The following is a 20,841-nucleotide window of genomic DNA, read 5'->3' as shown; positions in this document are numbered from 1 at the left end:
AAGCACTCTATAGCCGCTTTCGGACAGACCGTTCTAAGAAAGTAGTTATCAGAACTACCCTCCTCGAATTTCGTTCTGATAACTATCCTTCCCCAGCGGAACTGTTTCAGTCTGCATTCGCACATGAGTCGGGACCTGATAGGGACTGATGCGCCGCGCGCAGCCGTCTGCTTCAGTGACGTGTTAGCCGTTAGCCGTTTAGCGCTACATTCAAACACAAAACAAAACGGTAAAAGTAAGGAGAGTAGAAAAAACACCACAAAGAAGCTAATATGGAGAGCGGGGAGGCCACTGTGTTTATGGTCTGCATGATGGTGATATTAATCATGGACAATCACATCAGGCGTCTAATATCGAGGCTGGAAGAGCTCACAGAGAGAGTCAGGAGATACTTTTTATTTCATGAAGGAAGAAAGGAGAGCAGAGCGCCGCAGACAAAGGAGACAAAGTGTAAGTTTAACTTATTAAACACCCGCCGGTTGTGTCTGTGTCATATGAGGAGACATTTCAGCCGTGATAGCATGACATGGGGCGTAGCTACCGACCACCACACACCTCCCTTAGATTAGTTCTATAGAACTATGAAAAGACCCGACCTCGGAGAAGGAGCTAAATAGTTATAGGAACTAAGGGAGAAAGCCCCGAGTTCCTGTATGTCCGAACACGGGAGAAAACGGCCCCGCGGATTAAAAGGTTATTAGAACTGCCAAAGGTTCCTACAGTCCGAAAGCGGCTAATGAGACGCGTGTAAAGCATATCTGAGAGGACAAGCAATCTCGTTTGCGTCCCGGCAGAAAAAGGCGGACACAGAAAGGATGATCTGGCTCTCGGATCAACTATTGAAAATTGACACACAATATGCCGCCTCCCCCACTCCCTCTCTTTATGACCAACGTCTTAAATTTCAAGCTGACTTTGACCTTTTGTCAACATCCAAGGTTGAAACTAAATTGTTAAAAACAAGGCAATGTTATTTTGAAATGGGAGATAAGGTGGGCAAACTTTTCGCTCATCAGGCTAGAACTGCTGCTCTCTCGAGACTGATCCCCAAGATAAAATTGCCATCAGGATCAGTGGTCGCTGACCCCAAATTAGTAAATGACGCGTTTTTAAAGTTCTATTCTGACCTGTATACTTCAGAGTACCGAAAATCTGGAAGAGCCACAACCCCATAGAGATGCTTACATATCCCAAAGTCGATAGTAATCTGGCTGACAAACTAGGCACTCCTATCTCATTGGCGGAGGCAGGAGGCGGTTGGACAGCTACAAAATGGCAAGTCCCCTGGCCCAGACGGGTTTGTAGTAGAATTCTACAAAGCAAATTTGAACCTAATAACCCCACATTTGGTCAATGTCTACAATGAATCCTTTACTAGTGGCAGATTGCCCCCAACCCTATCTGAAGCTAACATTTCTCTTTTATTAAAAAAGGATCCCCTTGAATGTAGCCACTATAGGCCCATCTTTTAAATGTGGACCAAAAGATTCTCGCCAAGGTCCTAGCCACTCGCATGTAGCAAGCCCTGCCTGCCCTGATTTCCACAGACCAGACTGGGTTCATGGCAGGAAGGAATTCATCATTTAACACCAGACGACTTCTCAACATTATCGGCTCCCCCAACCCTGTCATACCTGAGGTGCTAATTTCTTTAGACGCTGAGAAAGCGTTTGACAGGTTCGAATGGAAGTATCTGTACTACGTCCTGTCAAAATTTGGTTTCAGCTCTGACTTAATTGCATGGATTAGACTGCTTTACGACTCCCCAACTGCCCATGTCCTTACAAATGGTGTGAGGTCGCCCTCCTTTGCCCTCCGTAGGGGCACTAGACAGAGATGCCCCCTCTCCCCTCTCCTATTTGCCTTAGCTGTTGAACCATTGGCCATCTGGCTTTGGGGGGAGGAGAGAATCGAGGGTATCACCAGGAATTATATCACCCACAAGCTGTCCCTGTATGCGAACGATTTGCTGTTATATGTGTCCATCCCTGTTATTACAGACATTCTAACCCAATTCGGCAGATACTCTGGCTATAAATTAAATTTTAATAAAAGCGAACTTCTCCCTATCAACCGCCTCCCTATCTCCTCTTTCCCATTTAAGGTCGTCTCAGAGGGGTTTCGACATCTAGGCGTATTCGTCACTGCTTCTTTCAAGGAACTTTTCAACAAAGATTTTCGCCCTCTTATTGACAAGTGTAAGCTTGATATGACTCGCTCTTCCTGTCTCCCTCTTTCCCTAACTGGCAGAGTTAACCTGGTAAAGATGGTGATTCTCCCTAAATTCCTCTATTTGTTCCAGCATATTCCAATTTTTATGAGAAGATCCTTTTTTCAGCAGCTGCACCAGACAATGTTGTCGTTTCTGTGGTTGAATAAGCCACCCGTATTGAGAAAGCTGCTTTACAATTCCCCAAAAAGCTGGGTGGTCTCACACTACCTAATCTCATCCAATATTATTGGGCATGCAACGTTAACAAACTTATTTATTGGTTTGACAGAGGAGCTTAAACAGGTCCCACATGGGCTCAAATAGAACTGCGGTCCTCAATGTTTTCTTTACAGTCCCTCCTTACCACGCGACTCCCTCTCAAGATTCATAATATCTCACAGAACCCTGTTGTTACCAACTCCCTGAAAATTTGGATGCAATTCCCTAAACATTATGGCTTGAACGAACCTTCAACTTTAGCCCTGATTGTTAAAAAACATTTATTTCCGCCCTCCCTGTCAGACCCTACTTTTACTATCAGGCGAAACAAAGGCCTACTTCATGTCAAGGACCTTTACAAAAAAAACACTTTTACTGATTTTACAGAGCTTACAGCCAGGCTCGAATTACGTCACTCTCACTTTTTTCGTTTTCTTCAAGCCAGGCACTTTGTCCAAACCACCTACCCTCACTTCCCCAACCACCCACCTGGGTCTCTGATTGACTCCTTGCTATCCCTCGACCCCGCCCAAAGACGCTCCATCTCTGTGATTTACAACTCCATTGATTCCCTTAACCCTGACCAGGTGACTCGCCTGAGGCGGACTTGGGAGCGAGAGATAGGGGTACCAATATCAGACAGCCGGTGGGACCAGATTCTTAAGCTAGTTCACTCGTCCTCCATGTGTGCTAGGCACAGCTTGTTACAATGTAAGGTTCTTTTCAGAGTACACTACACAAACGCTCAGCCGGCGAGGATCTACCCAGGCATCAGTGATAGTTGTAATAGGTGTAAACAATCACCTGCCAATCACACACACATGTTTTGGTCCTGTCCGAACCTTACCAGCTTCTGGCGCCAAATTTTTGATGTACTTGCAATGGTGCTTGACATGGATTTTATTCCTGAGCCTTGCACGGCCCTGTTTGGTCCCCCCCCCCCCCCCCACTTACAACACCTAATCTCCCTGTGACAAAGCGCCTTTTTTGGCCTTTTGGCCTTTTGGCCTTTACAACCCTATTGGCCAGACAACTAATTTTGTTTAAGTAGAAACATGTCCTCCCCCCATCACACAATAGATGGCTTGCGGGTTCGGATAATGTTTTCAACGAAACCTGGCAGCCCTTTATTGAATATCTAGACATAACTACTATTTACCCAGAAAGTAACTAGATGCCTGCCCTCCCCCCCCCCTCTTTTCTTGTTTTTGTTTTGTTTTTGTTTCTCCTTTTTCTGTTTTTTCCTCTACTAACAGTGGGTGGGAAGGGATAATGGGTAACTAAGGTTCAGTCATTGAAGCCGTTCTGGCTTAAGTTAACTTGGTTGTTGATTTTCAGCGTACGCGGTAAGACAATCCTCTTACTACCTTTTAATAAGTCTACCTAGATACATTATATATGTCAAGTATTGCTGTATATGAACGAAAAATCTAATAAAAAGATTTATAAAAAACATTTTTTTTAAATAGTTAACATAAAAAAGTAGGAAATGTGTACCGTCTATCAGTTTATATGCTGAAATACAAGTAATTGTGCTTGATAAAGATCTTCCTCTCAGATTATATTCATCAAAACCGCATTCAGCTGTGGTGCATGTGAAGTAATCTTTTCACAAAAGAATCCAATACTCACAATGCTGATTCATTGTATTTTAACAGCAATGTTTTTATCCTAACCACACAAAATGTTGTATGTCATAAGTTTGGCTTTAACCAGCCTTTATGAACTTAAATCAATGCAGAAAGGTATTACATAAAGTGTTGACTTATTTATACAGTAATCCAGGGCCAGCAGCCCATTAAAATGAATCCTTACCATAATCTACTTGGTTTTGTTTTGTTTTTACAGACCTCAGAGTGCACCGTATTCGAGGGAGAGATATTCAGTATGGGCGGCAGCTTCTCCAACTTCTTGGCAGAGTGTCTGCGTGGCGGCACCGACTTGATATTATGTGTTATCGCCAATGATATGGGACGCAGTTTGTCACGGATGTTCTCCTGCATGAACACAAAGTAAGGTAATTAGTGGATATATATAGATACATTTGTATCTACATAGAGATATAGATTTGGATACATCTATATCTATATATAAATATATAGTAAAGAATCATGGTGGAAAAAGAAGACTGTGTGGATTTTTGACCCACAAATGTCAAAACATGTCATGAAAGGAGGAACATCCAATGCAGCATTGTATACCTTTGACACGACTTAAGTGAATGCAACACATTTCTGACTATAAAGCTAAAAGAAAGAATCAAAACCAAGAGCAAATCAATAGGATTCACTGACATGCAGCTGGAATTCAGCAGTGGTGCACACAGGGCTTCTTTGCGAATGCAGCTCCACTTCTTCTGTCTGTGTGTACTCCGGCTCCAGTGAGCTGCGGCCCAGGAAGTTAACACGGTGCGGGAGGCCCAGCTTCCTGCGCTCAGAGTCGGCTTCAAAGCGTACCACAAGGGCTTGAATAGAGCAAAACAGCAGTTAACACATGGAGGGAGACAAATGGACTGACTTACAGACATATTAGGACACGAGCTGAGAGTGATTAAGAAGAACAATTAAGTGGATACAGTGTACACTTTAATCTTAGTCTTTAATGTTACCTCACAATATACGGTTACTTTCAACTGAAATTAGAAACAGCCCCTGTCACTGAGTGATACAAAGTCACAGATGAAGGAAGTAAGAGAAAAAGAGCTTTGAAAACCTGTGCGTGACTTACTGATATGGGGTGCGAAGTGTTGTGGGTGGGTTGTAAAGGCGAAGCAGGCCTTTACCTCCATACTTAACAGCAAGTTGGAGGAAAAAATAAATGAATAAATATTGGCAGTAGCTTGTTTGATGCATTATGTTTTTAAATTTAAGGTTAAGTTATCCTGAAAGATTGTCACAGTCACAGCTCTTACCAGACTCCTTCCCTGCCCTTGCAGTTGTGGTGCTCCAGGTCAATGAAAGAAGGGTCAATTGATATCTCTCTGATTACATGGATGACTGGACGAGACCTTGTGGACACAGAGAGACACATCAAGGGAGGAAATCATAACTAACAGGTGGCAGCAGGACAATAACGATGCAAGATTTATGACGACACATGTAACTCAAACATAGAGAAGATAAGTAAATATCTTATCCTATCTATCTTATCCTATGTTTTAAGGTTGTGTTGGCACGAGTGGACTGTGTGGCAGTAAAGAGAAGACAGAAAAGTGGGCAGTGATGGAGGAGTGACATGCAGCAAATGGCCACAGACCTGTACCCGAACGCAGGCCTACTGCGATGAGGAATTATAGCCTCTGTACACGGGTTGCCTTAAAGTTAGATTTAGAGTTAAATGGCTAAGAATAGATTATGTTTGTTGCAAAAATGTCTTTGCAGATCTAATGTGAGTGTTTAAAGAAGTTTTTTTTTCACCTGAGGAGAACCACTGAATCATTAAGAGAGCCCACTGCCACATCTGGGTAGTGGTTGTTGTCAATGTCCAAACCACCTGAGATGGAGTATCCAAAATGTTGCACATCAAAGTTACGGCCATCCAGAACCTAATGGGATAAAGATTAAATTGCTCAGTGTCACTCTTTCTTTCTTTTAGTCCTTTTAGCTTCATCCCTTTTTTAAAATTTCATCCCAAATGTTAACTTACCTGAGCAGGTTTAGTTTCAATTCCAGCACTCGAGCCTCTGTAGATGAAAACTTTTCCATCTCCATCAAATGGGGCTCCAACAGCAATATCTGCACATGTAAAGCAATGTAAAGCAAACTTATTTCTCTCAGTTCTCAAACTACAAGCTCCTAATGAATTGTTTACGACGTGGCTCGCATCATTATAAATGTTATCTGAATCATCTGAGTGACAACATTAAAACACTTTGAATCCACAGAATTTTAAAGATAGGAGAAAATTAACTGAATATTTTATGTTATTGTTCCACTTACCCATCATAAAACTGCAATGACTTTTGTTATCTGGAGGCAGGAATTAGGATTATGATTCAATAAATACAAAGCGTTGCTCAAACCTCCATATCCATCCTGGTCCAGATCTCCAACGTTGCTGACTGTCATCCCAAACATGGAGTCATATGTCCCATTGAGACGAATGGGTCGAGCCTGATCATCCCAGTGACCAAAAGGGTTTAAATATACATAAACAGCCCCACCAATCTCTGCTTTACGGTCAAAAAAATTAGGCGCTCCAATAATCAGGTCTGTCCAGCTAGGGCCAAAAGAAAGAGGGAAAAAAAAGAGAAATTCAAACAACTTTAAAGGGTAAAGGTCTTTTAAACCAATCCCCCACCTCAAATTGTATCCTCAGTTTTGTTTTGTATTTGAGTCCAATTTTGAGGTACATTTCAAAGAGGCCAAATCGGGCATTGAAGCTTTCTCATTTTCTTTCATATTTTTTGCATTTTTCATGCAAATTAAAGTTCTGCTAACATTTAAGTATCTTAATATATTCTACAGATTCCCGACATTACGTTAAGTAAACAAAAAAGATCAATGTGGAGTCTTTTAGAGGCTTTTTACTTCACAGTCACAACTATGGTTGGTTTTCCTGATTTTATCTAAAAAATAAGAGAACATTATATACTGTCAAACGAACTAAGCATTTAATTTCCACCACCATCATTATAAAGGAATATATAAATACGATTCTGATGAGAGGACTTTTGTCAGTTTTTTTTCTTTTGCCAAGAGCAGAGTGAGATTTGGGTTCATCAGTGATTACTGTTTGTTTGATCAATGCTGTTTGTTAGATTATGCAAAAACTGAATTTCATGAAAGTTAGTGGAGCAATGAGCAAGGACTCCACCCTTAAAATTCTGGTGCTCATCCAGATAACTTTTTTTTTTTTTAAACCTATGGAATAGACACTAGCCTTGGTTGGAGATGTGCTCCAACATTTTTATAGTATAATATTTCTTCTTTCATTCACAGTGATCATGCAGGTCTGTTTAATGATGATTTCACGTTTAGCCATTCCTCACCCATCATTGTTGAGATCCGTAGTAGCCACCGAGTACCCAAATGAGGATGCCAGCTCCTCCCCCCAAAAGATGTGCTGTGGCACCAGCCGGTACATGTTATCCTTCCTCAGCAACAACACAGCCCCTGTGTGATTGGCCCGAGGTGCACCAGCCACAAAGGTCAGCTCCCCAAGGCTCATTATCCCCATGGCTGAATCTACAGAAAACCCTGATAGAACAAGAGGAAGTTGAAGAAGAAGAAGAAGAAGAAGAAGGAGAAGAAGAAGAAGAAGAAGAAGAAGAAGAAGAAGAAGAAGAAGAAGAAGAAGAAGAAGAAGAAGAAGAAGAAGAAGAAGAAGAAGAAGAAGAAGAAGAAGAAGAAGAAGAAGAAGAAGAAGAAGAAGAAGAAGAAGAAGAGGGAAAGGGAAGGATGGGAGGGGGGTCAAGGGTTAGTACCGACCATGGGATTTAGACGCTCCTCTCCTCTCAGTGTGCAGTTCTGCTCATCTTCTTACTAATGAAATATGTGTCTCAAGTGATTATTGATTTTATGCCAAACCCCTGATGAGTGTAAATGTCTCATTTGCTGTGTTTTAAAAGGGGTGGTGTCTGCTGTTAAAAGCGAACAGTAACAGAAGGAGATGTATTGGCCTTCGTCTAATGTCTCATGAGATCCATGATGCTGTAGTTCTGCATCAGTTGCCTCCGTTGAGGGCAGTGTGTAAACATAGCAGTAGGGCATTAATCAGATTTATTGCTTAAAGCATCTCCTCCACTGTGTGGGAGCCTTCTGAAAACAACATTCTTTTGTGTCGGTATGTGTGAAGGAATGTGACAATGTGCCTGCATGTAGATCAGATGAAGCAAAGAAGTGTGTAACAGAGAGGTGAGGAGGTGTATTCATAATAATATTGTGCTGAACTTTTCTTATCAAGCTGTGAAAAATAACACAAATCCTTCCCAACATTCCACCTATATGCAGGCAGCTACATGCATTTGCTTTTCTGTTTTAAACGCAGGCAGAGGGTGTGAGAAGGAACATAATCCATGTGGACATTTGTTAGTTCTGAGTAAACATGCAGAAGGAGACCAAACAGACACAAACAGTGAGCAACTCCAGGGTGGCAGGTGTGGAATGCAACACTGCAGCTCCTGTAAAACTAAAGGATGGACACAAGGTGCTACTTTTTCCACTCAGGGTGGCTTTTACATGCATGCCTGCAGCAAGGTCATCGCAGTTAAACTAAATAGGGAATATAAGCTGAATGGAGCAAAAGGTTTTTAAAAGAGAGGAGGACCCTTCGTGAGCCTAGAAAAGACCAGACCAGTGGTGGTAACTGTAATAAACTGGCTAGTTTCACTTTATTACTGAAAAAAAATGATATTTTAAAGAGTGGATGGCATTTAAAATGTTTTTCTTTTACCTGAAATTTTAGTTTCTTTTTCTTTTTATCTGTAATCTCTATTTTAATCCCATTTCATAGTTGTTTTTAACGTCACCTGTAAATAACTTGTTATTAACTTTAACCATTAGAATCTCATTGTCAAATACATCTTTATAATTTAAAATTCATGTTTGTTTGTTGTTGTTTTTTTGTGTTGCCTTCTGCCATCTTTGTCAGAACTTGATTTATAATTTAAGTCGAATTAAGATAAAAAAAACTCTCCTTTATCCTCTGTTTTTATATTATAACAACTAGACAAATTATTGATTAAAATGATGTCAAAATATGAATGAAGTCACTAAATGCTGTTTTAATCTGCAAAAGCTTGACTCTAAATACATCATGATCAACTAGTGCAGGCAATTTTTCACACAACCACCGTTTTGCTAATGATAACCTTCTCAGTGTTGTAACCACCTGGTATAGAATAAATCTTCTCTAAAACCAGGCTTTGTGTCTTTAGAGATTGTTTGGATAGCATTTGATTTGGCCTTGATGGAGATAAAAAAGGATGTTTGCTTTTATTCAGCAAGACATTTCCTTCAGAATGAATGGTTTAACGGTTGATATGTGACCACATTACAGGAAAACAGCTAAAATCATGTAGCATTTTGACATGCATAGGTTGATGTGAATGCTTCTGTCATTTTGGGAAGCATGCATAGGTGTTGCAAATCATCTGGTTAGGATCAATGGAAGCATGTGAGTTATAAATGAAGACTAAAAGGTCATGCGGGAATTAGTGTTGTCAAGGAGACGGCTCAATATGGAATGGGCAAGAAGGCTTGGAGGAATGTGAATAAAGAGATTTCTAGTGGATCCACACACTTAGTGAGGAATAATGACTGGAACCCAACAATAAAAACGAATCAGTCATGTTTAGCCAAGGCCAGGTGACTAACTACAAATGCTTAATATCAGGAAATTCATAAAAATGTGTCTCACATCGCTTTCTTTAAAACTAAATATAAATCTTTCACTATCTCTCTAATACATCTCTTTCATATGGCTGTAGTTGTGTGGAGTCAGTCCACCACTTTTGGTTGATATGAGATTGCGATGAAACCCTCTGAAACCTTTGATGACCCCCCCTGTTTTAAATTTTCACAATAATTAAATTTCACATTAATATCCTTTTTCCCACAGAGGAATTCTAACAATTGTTATTCTTTTATTTTTCTTTGTAGAACTATCATTGTAAAATACTCTTTACAGTAATCTCACTCAAGGTGTACCCCAACCTTTTGTCTGATGGCAGCTAGGATAGGCTCCATCCCTTTCCCGTGACTCCGAAATGGATTCACCAGGGTGCATGGATAATCAGACTGTATTAGAGATTGACATAGCTACCATGTCATTGTGTAAATGCATCAAAGTGCAACATCACTTAAAGCTGTATGTGGTGGCTCCGTAAGATTTCAATCGACTAATTGATTCAAAATGTCTCCCATTTAATACTTAATACATTTTTAGTAAATTTAGCAAAGTTTTTAGTAAGAGTCACTGCGTCTGATCAGCTCACTGTTATTTGTTCTAAGAATAATTCCATATTTAGATAAATATGAGGCTGCAAAAGAGTGGTATGTTTGTGTAAAAGGGTTTCATAAATTAATCTTCTGTTCCAGCCACATGACTATTCTGGCTTATGAATACATTAATTAATTAATGGATGGATGAATGAATGAATGAATGAATGAATGCCCACATGAAAGAATGAATTAATGTGGGCCAGATATTGAACTTTTCATATCACAGTAAAAAAAAGTAAATATGAATATGGAAGAAAATACAGACTGAAGACTGAACTAATTGTCCAGCCAGAAACGTAGAAGAATTGGGTGGAGTGAGAGTAAACAAGCAAAGGGGAATCAGTAAAACTTCAAATGAGGGAATAAACTGTTATTAAATGAACATAGGCAGAGCCAGGCAACAAAGAACACAGCAGACCTACAATATTTATTCTATTAAGCAACTCTAACTATGCGCTGCTCATAATTTATTCACTGAAACTGTCTCTATTCCAGTCACATTTGCCTCTTATTGACGCACAAAGTCTTTCATTTTCTCTTAATCATAAAAATGTTCTTCGGATGTTTGCACCTTTTTTTCCCCCTCAAATTTAACATATGCCTTAATGTGCAGCTGGATAGAAATGCAACTATTGTTGTTGAGTTTTCAAACACCAAATCAAAGTGACGAACCAGCATGGACGAGGGGCCCACTGCTGCGTCTCTTTGTGTCGCCAGCATCTGCACGAATAAGATCGCAAACACGGCTTACAGATACTGGCCAGGGCAGACACAGCTATCCAGGGCAGAAGAGGGCGGTCGTACCTCTGTTATGCAATAAGGGAAACCAGAAGACTGCATTGACAAAAAAAACAGAAACACAGCAGCCTCTGCTTTGTGTTTTTTGGTTATGTCAAACAGCACTGGTCTCTTTTGAGTCATGATTACCAGCTGGTCTTCTTCACTTCACATGGTCTTGTTGTTGTGAAAGTGTCTCGTTTTGGAGTTACGAGGATGACAAATGAGAAGAGATTTGGTGTGCCACTTGCCCTCTATCCTCACTGTCATCTCCCTTATTGTGCACTCATTCGCTGTGCTGAACAGTCAATCTGAGCTCTCTTACCGACCGACACAACACTACAATGTTTACATGTTTGATCTGCTGAAAACAGACCACAGAGTCTGACAATAGCTATGGTAATTCACAGGCGCTCCAGATGTGCCCGACGGCCAATCATCGACTTAGTGTATTAGGGCCCTTATTCTTGTTCGTTAGTTAAACCTTTTAACACAATTTAGTTTAGTAAAACCACAACAATCAACAGAAAAACCAACACCAAGATACCCTGGAAAGCTTCATCTGGACAGACACATGCAAACTGACAAATGAGCTCAACAAACTAAAGACAACACAATCCTACAGACAGAAAAGACAAACACCCTCCTGCTACTCAAAGAGACAGCCATCTTTTACATTAAATGATTTATCAGAAACAAAAACAGTTTTTTGAATGAACTTAATCTAATTTAGTTTACCTTAATTCAATAAACCTACAGTTTTGAATGGTTGTCTCTATGACAGCAAAGACATTCCTAAAACGTACATAGATCAAACACTAAAATCTAAATAGATACGAGGTGGAATTAGCAGGAACAATTAAGACAAAGACAAAGAGGAAACAGAGACTACGTCTACTACAAGCCCAGTCCGGTCCAAACAACAACACTCCAGGCCTACAAACCTAAGTAGCTATTATGAGCTACATCCTCAAATGATGTGGGCCGCTTGGAGGGCTCCAGAGTTTTGTACAGCAGTGCATCTTCAACGGGGCTAGCCATGAACAAGAGCCCTATGGCCCAAAATGGGGAGAAAAAAAAGACAGAAGGAGACAGAGGGAGGAGTGTGGGAGGGGAGTGATGGGGTGGTGAAATGGTGAGGGAAGAAAAGGGGAGAAGGGGGGGTGCTTGTGAGGCAAGTTGTGATTGATCGGTGCGGTTTTTTTTGGTGCTCCAGTGGTTTCTCCTGCAAAACCACTAAAACCACTGGGCACCTGGTGGAGAGATGACATTTCAGGCCCAGACTGCACACCACCCACTTGACATGTTTTCCTGTTCTCCACTTTTCAGGGGGTGGTGGCTGCAATGAGGATAGCATCACTGTCATCGGGTTGATGCATACAATATTTTCCTTGTTTGCCCAAGAAAGGGAGCGATCACTGGCATCATAAGAATTTGTGTCAGACCACAATTAGCCGTTGGCATTTTTGTTATGTCCACCCACTGTGAGAAAGTGTTCACAAAATGAGGTGTAGTCATATTCAGGGTTTCATGAGTCATACACTGATACACTCAGCCAGAAATAATCTCCAGGGAATGAGCAGGCCATTAAAACAAGTTTTCCCTGAACCAGTGAGGGAAATTTAGCATTTGCTGCGAATCCATGTCAGCCATGTTGTGGTGCAGTTTGAGCCCTGGTGTCATCCTCCCCAAGCCCTCTCTTTCTCTGCTGTGCTCAGGCAGCAGTGAGCAGGGAGGGCGAGTCCTACCCAGATAACTGTGGTAGGGCACAGGGATGAGCTGGGCATTAAGTTGTTTCTGATCTGCCACCTCGAATGGTCCGTCGTCATAGAAACCGAGATCAAGCAGAGTCTGGTTTAGAAGCTGGACACGCATCTCACCTGGAAAGGAAATAGGTGAAGGCACAGCAAGGCAACAAAAAAACATTTGGTCTTCGTTTCACACAGCACATTCAAGAACAGACATACACACAGACACAGCACATCCTAAATTCAGACTTCGTGCTGATGCTTGTCAGTATGTATTACATACTTATCAACACAATGTCCTTTTTGATCAATTTGAATACAAAAAGCAGACATACTTTGCTATTTACATATTGCTCATGCAACAGTTTTGATTATACTGGGACTCGATATATCTCCCAATATCCTCCAAACAGCCTGTCTCTGGCAGATTTAGCACTTTGTCACTTTCACACTGTGAGTACACTACCATCATAAAGGAATTTGGCCATCACAGACAATTTATGTCTGTCTCAATATGCACATTCTGCACTTTAAATACTGTGGAAACATTCAGCGAACAGAAATTGGATCTATCAGGCTCAATATAGGCTTTTATTTCAGTCTTCAAAAATGGTTGGATCTATAAATTAAGACAATTCAGCTCTGATCATATTTGGGAGACTTAAAGATTAAAATCAATCCACTAACTGATTTCTGCATCAGATGAGTCTCTGGGTTTTCTCAGTAAAGTCTGTCACTGTGCTGCATCATTTCTATGTTCAATCAACAGATTGGTCTATAAATTACTTGCATTGTCCTGATAGTTGTCAGACCTTAGTTAAACAGTGTACACAGATTGTATTTTTGCAACAGGATATTCTTTTTTTACTCTCTTTAAATGGCATGAACATGATAATATGCTGCACTCATTAAGCTATAAAAGGTGGAATTAATACAAATTGGTTAAAGTAGTCCCATTTGGAACAAAGTTAGGATGCTGTGTATATTTTTGAAAGTCTTTAATTTATAAATAATTTATCTTTATGAGGCAAAAGTGTGGCTTAGGCCAAGTGATTTTCATCTATACAGTGTCAAATCACACAGTGTAAATTTGCCTCAGAGGGTTTTTAAATTGGTAAAACAGCTTTGTGACTTCAACAAGTAAGGCTCCTCTTGTCACAGTCAGACACATTACCTTTCCAGTTGTATGTTCCAGGAGCCCCAAACAGAATGTAGTTATTGTCTGGACTGAAACTGACAGACAGGCCCTGCTGACAGAAACCAAATTGCTCGTGTCCCTGCGGCCGACCCTCACAGAACTTCCATTCCCCTCCATCCAGGTCATCTCGCTCTGTCAGGTCCTCACTCAGGACGTAGCAGCGTCCAATGGGATCCCGGGTCTCTGAAGGTTGACCCACACGTTGTCTTAGCTCATACAGGTGAGCACAAGTCTGATGAAAAACAAGAAAAAACACACGTCTAGAATAGAATCTGGCTAATCAGTTGGGTATTCGATACTTCTGACTTGCTCTGAAAGTAGTCTTCATCCTTAACAACATAATAGATGAACCAATTCTGCAAATGTGTCGTCATTGTTCAGATATTTTTGGGTAAGCAGCAAAAATAATCCCAGGATTTTTTTCATGCACTGATGTAAACACATAATGCTCCCATTACTTACCACCACTTTGCCTCCAATCCCCTGACTCTTGACCGTTACTCCCAACCACTGGTTGTTTTTGCTCTCTCTGTCCAGATTCACTGAGTGAAAACACAGGAGGAAATGGCAAACATGATGGTTTCCATATTGTAAATCAATCAGGCTTGGAACCAAAGTAAGCAAACAGTGTTTTTTCAACATTCACTAATGAAAGCAGGCTACCACATTAAGTACTTTTTAATGGGGACATGAGTTAGAAGCTTTTTTTGTAAACAAAGGTATACTTGCACTCATAATCTCTTGGTTTTGCAACAACAAAATAAAAATAGATTTTCAAACAATGCACTCTTTTCTTTATTAACTGATTAACTCTTCAATCAACAAAAGGCCCAGATATTGATATTAAAGTAGTTGTCATATTCATTTATTTAGATTAACTAATTCACCAGTGGATGAACTATTTCAGCTGAAATATAAACTCACCATCTCCATCAATATCAACCCTCTCACAGTCATACTCCTCTGGAGTGATTGGACACCTGAACAGAGCCCCCGGTCGACTGCCCCTCAACAGGCCCTGTCCCGCTGCCTGTGGTGCCCCCACCAGGATCCTTTAAGAAAATCAATGATATTCAATTATTGTGCCTGATGCCAAAGACAAACACTTGATGTGACAGATTGAAATTGATCCACAATAATTGTCTCATTAGAACTTTTTTCGTCTTTACTTAAAACACCTGCAGCTCAACTGCAATTAAAGTCCGTCTCAGACCACACACACTGAAGCACGCCATAATTCTACGTCAACTTAAAAAAAACTCTATCTAACATACAGCAACCACCAGTCATCCTTTACAATCAAGTCAGGGAAAAGTGTTATTCTCAGTGAGTTGGTTGCTGATATTTTGGGGCCAGTGTCACTGCCCTCTGCCATATTAGGAGTGACTGATTCAGGCAGGGATGCTATTTAAAAACTGAGTGTTGAGTCACATTCCACCCAACACTATTGGCTATGGCATATGCATGGAAGCAAAACGTACGTGAAACAGAGGCAAAGAGCAGAAAGAGACGAAAAAAAGGTGCTGAATAAATCGAATTATTGAGAGATCTATCCTAAATTTAGTTTAATTTAATAACAATGTGCCCAAAACTCTCTTTCAAACATAACAATAGTTTTAGTACTAATAATGATTGACTCAGTTGTGTGATGACTAATTAACTGTAACACTGGCACCACCAGCTCCCCTCATATCAACTGTGTTATGTTCATGCTTAAATTAGAGCTAGCCCTGTCGCTGGAAAGTATCTTACTGTCAAAAACAATGTAACAGGCTGAGAGCACAGCAGGGGCCCTGCTGAATATGTCTACAGAATAACATTACAGTGCGTTCACTGAGAGGTAGCCAAGAGAAAAGAGTAGAGTGCACAGCAGCTCCTTGTTACTACCGTGTTAAATCATTGATATCGTAATGTTTTAAATTAGTACACAGCTTCACTTTGTTCTTGGTCATGTAACTGTGTCAAAGCTGCATTTTGTTTTAGTTTTGTTTTGTCAGAACAGGCAGCACATAAACACAGCTTGCTAGGTTCTTGTTTATTTGTAATTAAGGTGACTTTCTGGATTCAAGTGAAATGTCTCCTTGCAAGACTCATATTTGTGGTGTGCAGATAACTTGGTGATCACTGGAGCTGAGAAAAAATGCTAACAGAAGTTAATGGAACTGTGAGTTTTGCATGTTAGATGAAGGGGATTAGGCTGGCCAAAATGTCTTTAGTCATCAGAAAATGTATTTCAGTCAGTGTTATCCATCTTTTGTCTGCTCCAATGCTATTAATTAATAGTTGGAGCATAAATCAAAACCGAAAACCTTGTGACAACAAAAGTTTGTCCCTTGCTTACATACTCTGCATATTTATACACTGTGAGGCTATTAGTTTAGAAAGATTTACACAGTTGTGAATGCTGCAGACATTACTTACACTGGGTTTTGTCCCCTGTTGGAGTTTACAGAAATAGATTGATTAGATTCTAAGTACGGGAATGTGGTACCAAATACCTGTGCAAAAGAATTTTTTTGCTAAATTTAGCCTGATCAGAGTTGCAAAAGCACTTCAGAAGCAAAATACTCCTTTCATCATGAATTAAAGGCTGCTATTTATAATGTTTTATATTCTTGGACATCATTACTTAATGTTGTAATTTGTCATGAGCCAGTTCTTAGAACTTTATACAAGACTGGTCCTCCAGTGGGTAAAACACACAGATACTGATACCACCCAGACCGCAGGACAGCTCAGCTTTCTATTTTTTGCTTCTTGACAAATGCGTCTATCGTTGTGCAGTTATGCATGTCTAGGAAAGGATTCCGCAGATTAATGACCAACGACCCAAACTAGCCTCCAACAGCAAAGACATTACAAGAAAAAAGGGCTTATTGATGATGCTGCCCATTGCTGGTTGTCCACATGAAGAAATTAATTCTTAATTAGCGTTAAGCTCATGCAAATGTATGTTTAACAAAGAAGATTTGGTAAAGACAAATAACATATCACTAAAATATCTGATAAGATCCAATCCCTCTTAGCTCAACATTCCAGGAGGCCTTGGTTTATGTTTAGGACTAAAGGTGATACGTCTCTCTCCCCCATACGTGCAAATGCATGAGCAGATGTAAGGGTATCAGGCTGGGAGGTCTTTTAATCTGTCATACCACCATTATTTGAACAAGAGGTTGGGATGGTTCCCAACATGTCTAGTTACCAATAGTGTACAAGCCTGCCAGACTCAGCCAATTCTTTATGGAAAAAATGCTTCATGAAACAAAAGATACCGACTGTCCATATGAGAAACCACAAAAGCAATGTTTTTCTGCTCATATTTTTGTCATTTAATTAAGCACAAATAAACCGAGAGATCGTCAGCAGTTGTTGATTTAACCATGCTTAACTTGTACATTACTATAGTATGTCTCACTTACAGAAAGCTTATGCAACAGTATACATACCCTTGATTTTTTGTTTTACAAATAGACATGCTCTTGTCCTCAACGATTGTCACAGTCCTGAAAATAGCCAGCTTCCATTATAAAAGTAAAAATGAGTTAGCGTTATCCTAGCCGCTAAGGGGGTCCTCTTCTGCACAATAAATGTAAATGTTGAGGGGACAAAATATGTTGTTGTCCCTCTCAGCAAAAAGTGCATTTAAAATTGTATTTGAAGTTTAAGTAAAAATTAAGCCAGCCAAACAAACAAAGGATGTCTGACAAAAACATTACAAAGAGGGAATTTAAATCAACTTTGGAAGATGTTATTAAACATAAAATGAACTCTGATTGTTGAAGCTTTTAGTTTGAGAAAAAAAATGTTATTGAACACTTGTGTCCCTGAACAGGAAGTAGGATTACAGTAAGGAAAGTAAAGTGCTCGGCTGACAGACATCCACACCTGCCCCAAATTCGCCACAGATAAATTGTCATGGCTGAGTCATTCTTTCACTCATTTGCCCTTTTGATGTTTCTAAGCCCACTTCATTGCTCAGGATTGACTCATACAGCACCATCATGGTTTCCATTGCCAAAATCATCTTCAGTAAATCTGCATTTGACATGATGTGTGTGTGTGTGTGTGTGTGTGTGTGTGTGTGTGTAACATGCATGGGTTTGTTGTTTCCACTGCACACTGACCATCGAGAAGATATGGAGAAGAGTGTGATGGTGTCTAGTGAAAAACCCACATGAACCCTGAAGCAACAGAGCAAGAACCAGCATTTGTGTCTGTTTGGATTACACTACCAGGATGAACACACAGATCAGATAAAGCACATGGACTCTGTTTTACACAGGGGCCCCTCCACATCTGACAAACTGATTAACACAAGTCTGGAATCTCTACTTGGGCACAGTAATGCTATTAGCTGTGCCAATATAAACAGGCTTACACAATCAAAATGGCACCAATCATCCCAGATGATCAGTTACCTCCTCCTGAAGTTGAGTAGGTGATTTTTTGCATACTCATAATCTTAGATAAACTTATTAACAGCACAGCTACTGACGATAAATTAAATGACATTGACTCTGCAGGGTTTTGGTCATGCATTTCAGAGCGTTGGATGTCTGTAGGAAAGTTTAAACCAAACACTAGAATTCAGTCAATATATGCTGAGATATTTCACTCTGGAGCTAAGTGGTGGACTGAATCAATGGACGGTGTGATTGTCGCTGAAGTAGCTGGAGCCATGTGACCAATACTAAAAAAAAAGTCAAAGAGTGTAAGAAGGCAAAACATGGACTGATAGCAAATCAAACAATTACAAATAAAAACTGTGATGAAATGGTAATGTAGATGACCAGCCAGTGGATCCATCGAGCCATCAGTCAGTTTTTAATCAACTAATTACACCAGCTGAGATGAAAGTACTCATCATATGAAGTAGGGAGGTGAGTTATTAACTGGATTCTTCTTCTTTCTACCAAGTAAATAATAATGCACGTTACAATACAATTTCAAAAACATTGATATTCACGAACCTTTGTTTGAGGTTAGGTTTGTAACCCCTGCTCTATCTCTGCAGTCACTGTTTTCTTAGTTGACAAAGACAACTGACATTCATTACACTACACTCATCCCACACATGTGTTCACTGAGGGGAGCATGTGCAGTGACCCCAACACTTTCTCTATCGTCCACCCCTTCCCCCGGCTGCCCCTCTCAATCCTCCCCCACATTCGGGAGTCACATCCTTGCCAACAGTCTTCTGAAGAGCAGGAAAAGAAGAACCCACCACACATGGCTATATTATAGCTATTTCATTATAATTAAATTTCTCAGATCACATGCTCCTCCATGGGTTGACAAAATTCCCCACCTCTCATAACCTTCTTACCACGATAAGTTTCATACACTCAAAACTCCCTGAAGCTAAAAACAAAGCTGTCTCCATTCTCAAAAATATTTTGGCTGAACCTAACAATAGCAGCATTTATAGTAAACACACCCTCACAGCATTTGCAAGAAGGTATTTTACAATCTCAATAGAATTCAAAGCTTTATTTTTATATTTTTATGGGAAGACAACTGAAATTTGAGGCAAATAGAGGAAAAAATATGGAAGGAGATGAGACTGGGGTGAACATCACATATGGTAAGCAATATGTCGAAAAAGGGCAAAAGAGGTTTTTTTCACTTTTTCACTTAAATTGTTTGCAACAAGAAAACGTGTTTTTTCTTTTTTTAAACCCAAACCCTTTCTTGGAATGTTCCAGCTGTGGGGTTTCCAAGGATCTTAATGTGCGTAAAAGTTGAATCATAAACACCCTAAACATTTCCAATATTAAATTTCATGGGTATTATTGCTGCTCCCTCCTAATGTGCTCACACCCTTTAACATCTATCCATCACACAGCAGTGTGAGACACTTTCTCTTTGGACAGTGGCTCGAAAGGATCAACGAGGGGCCAAGAGGCTCTTTAGCCCTTCTGTTGCTGTCCTGGCACAAAACTATAACCTCTGACCTCTGAGACAAACATGCGCACTTACATACACACACACACATCCACAGGAAAACATGCAAGCATGACATTAATAGAGGGCTGAGTGTACACATGGCTCAAATATTTAGTCACAATCTAACACACTGGAGATATTCAGCTAAAAACAGGAGGTTGTAAAACAACTGTGTAAACTATAGATCAACTCACTGTCCAACAATGTCAGATGACACAATCAGTTTCATAAAGATGAAGGGCCTCTTTCAGGAAATGCACATTTCACACCTGACAGCGGTTTCTCCTTCTAATATCTGCTGATGAGAGAACAACAGCTGAGAATGAGGTGACCAAGCTGTGAATCATCACATTTTTAACATTTCAACTCTCTCCCACTTTGAGAAGAAGAGAAAACGGTTGAGCAACACGAAATTAAGGGTGAAAAGAGAGACAGAAACAGCTGCCATTTGGGGCAAAAACTCCTTTGGGATACGGTGCTTCAGTGTCAACGAATGTTACCCAAATTCCTGCCCAAATGATTTGTTTTACGGACTTCACAAGGACAGAGTCCTGATCTAAAAAGAAAATTGAAATACGACAGTGAAAGTAGAATGGCAGGATTAGGGTGCACAAACACTGTGCTTTTCACTCTAAGAACAATGGTAACCCTATCCTCACATCATATGCATCTTTTACAGCCCCTTAGACCACCACCTGCCCCACTGATCAATAAGTGAACGTCCATTTTCAGGCTAAGATGGGGTAATGATTGGCCCCTCAGGTCTGAAGGGTAGATGACACAACCCCTACACCATTC

General features: G+C 40.3%; 1 protein-coding gene across 3 annotated transcripts in view; it reads right to left on the bottom strand.

The window, feature by feature from the left end:
- itga7 (integrin, alpha 7) overlaps positions 1–20,841 on the bottom strand; it is a 47,322-nt gene that overhangs the window by 17,339 nt on the left and 9,142 nt on the right. For 2 of the 3 annotated variants that reach the window (XR_012769507.1, XM_075461404.1), the window contains exons 2-13: positions 15,022–15,149; positions 14,560–14,639; positions 14,074–14,329; positions 12,900–13,031; positions 7,422–7,629; positions 6,453–6,649; positions 6,077–6,165; positions 5,848–5,975; positions 5,343–5,438; positions 5,159–5,220; positions 4,726–4,895; positions 4,282–4,428 (exon numbers count right to left, since the gene is read on the bottom strand). Coding sequence is in view for 2 of the 3 variants with exons in the window: in XM_075461404.1 (XP_075317519.1) it covers positions 4,282–4,428; positions 4,726–4,895; positions 5,159–5,220; positions 5,343–5,438; positions 5,848–5,975; positions 6,077–6,165; positions 6,453–6,649; positions 7,422–7,629; positions 12,900–13,031; positions 14,074–14,329; positions 14,560–14,639; positions 15,022–15,149 (1,693 nt within the window). In the remaining variant the exon portion in view is untranslated. Of the gene's footprint in view, positions 1–4,281; positions 4,429–4,725; positions 4,896–5,158; positions 5,221–5,342; positions 5,439–5,847; positions 5,976–6,076; positions 6,166–6,452; positions 6,650–7,421; positions 7,630–12,095; positions 12,204–12,899; positions 13,032–14,073; positions 14,330–14,559; positions 14,640–15,021; positions 15,150–20,841 lie in introns of all 3 variants that reach the window. The other variant, XM_075461405.1, reaches the window with a different exon arrangement.

This window comes from Odontesthes bonariensis, chromosome 3 (assembly GCF_027942865.1).
Source record: "Odontesthes bonariensis isolate fOdoBon6 chromosome 3, fOdoBon6.hap1, whole genome shotgun sequence".
Classification (NCBI taxonomy): domain Eukaryota; kingdom Metazoa; phylum Chordata; class Actinopteri; order Atheriniformes; family Atherinopsidae; genus Odontesthes; species Odontesthes bonariensis.
Note: the sequence above shows the minus strand (reverse complement) of the source record. Positions and strands in the feature narration are given on the sequence as shown.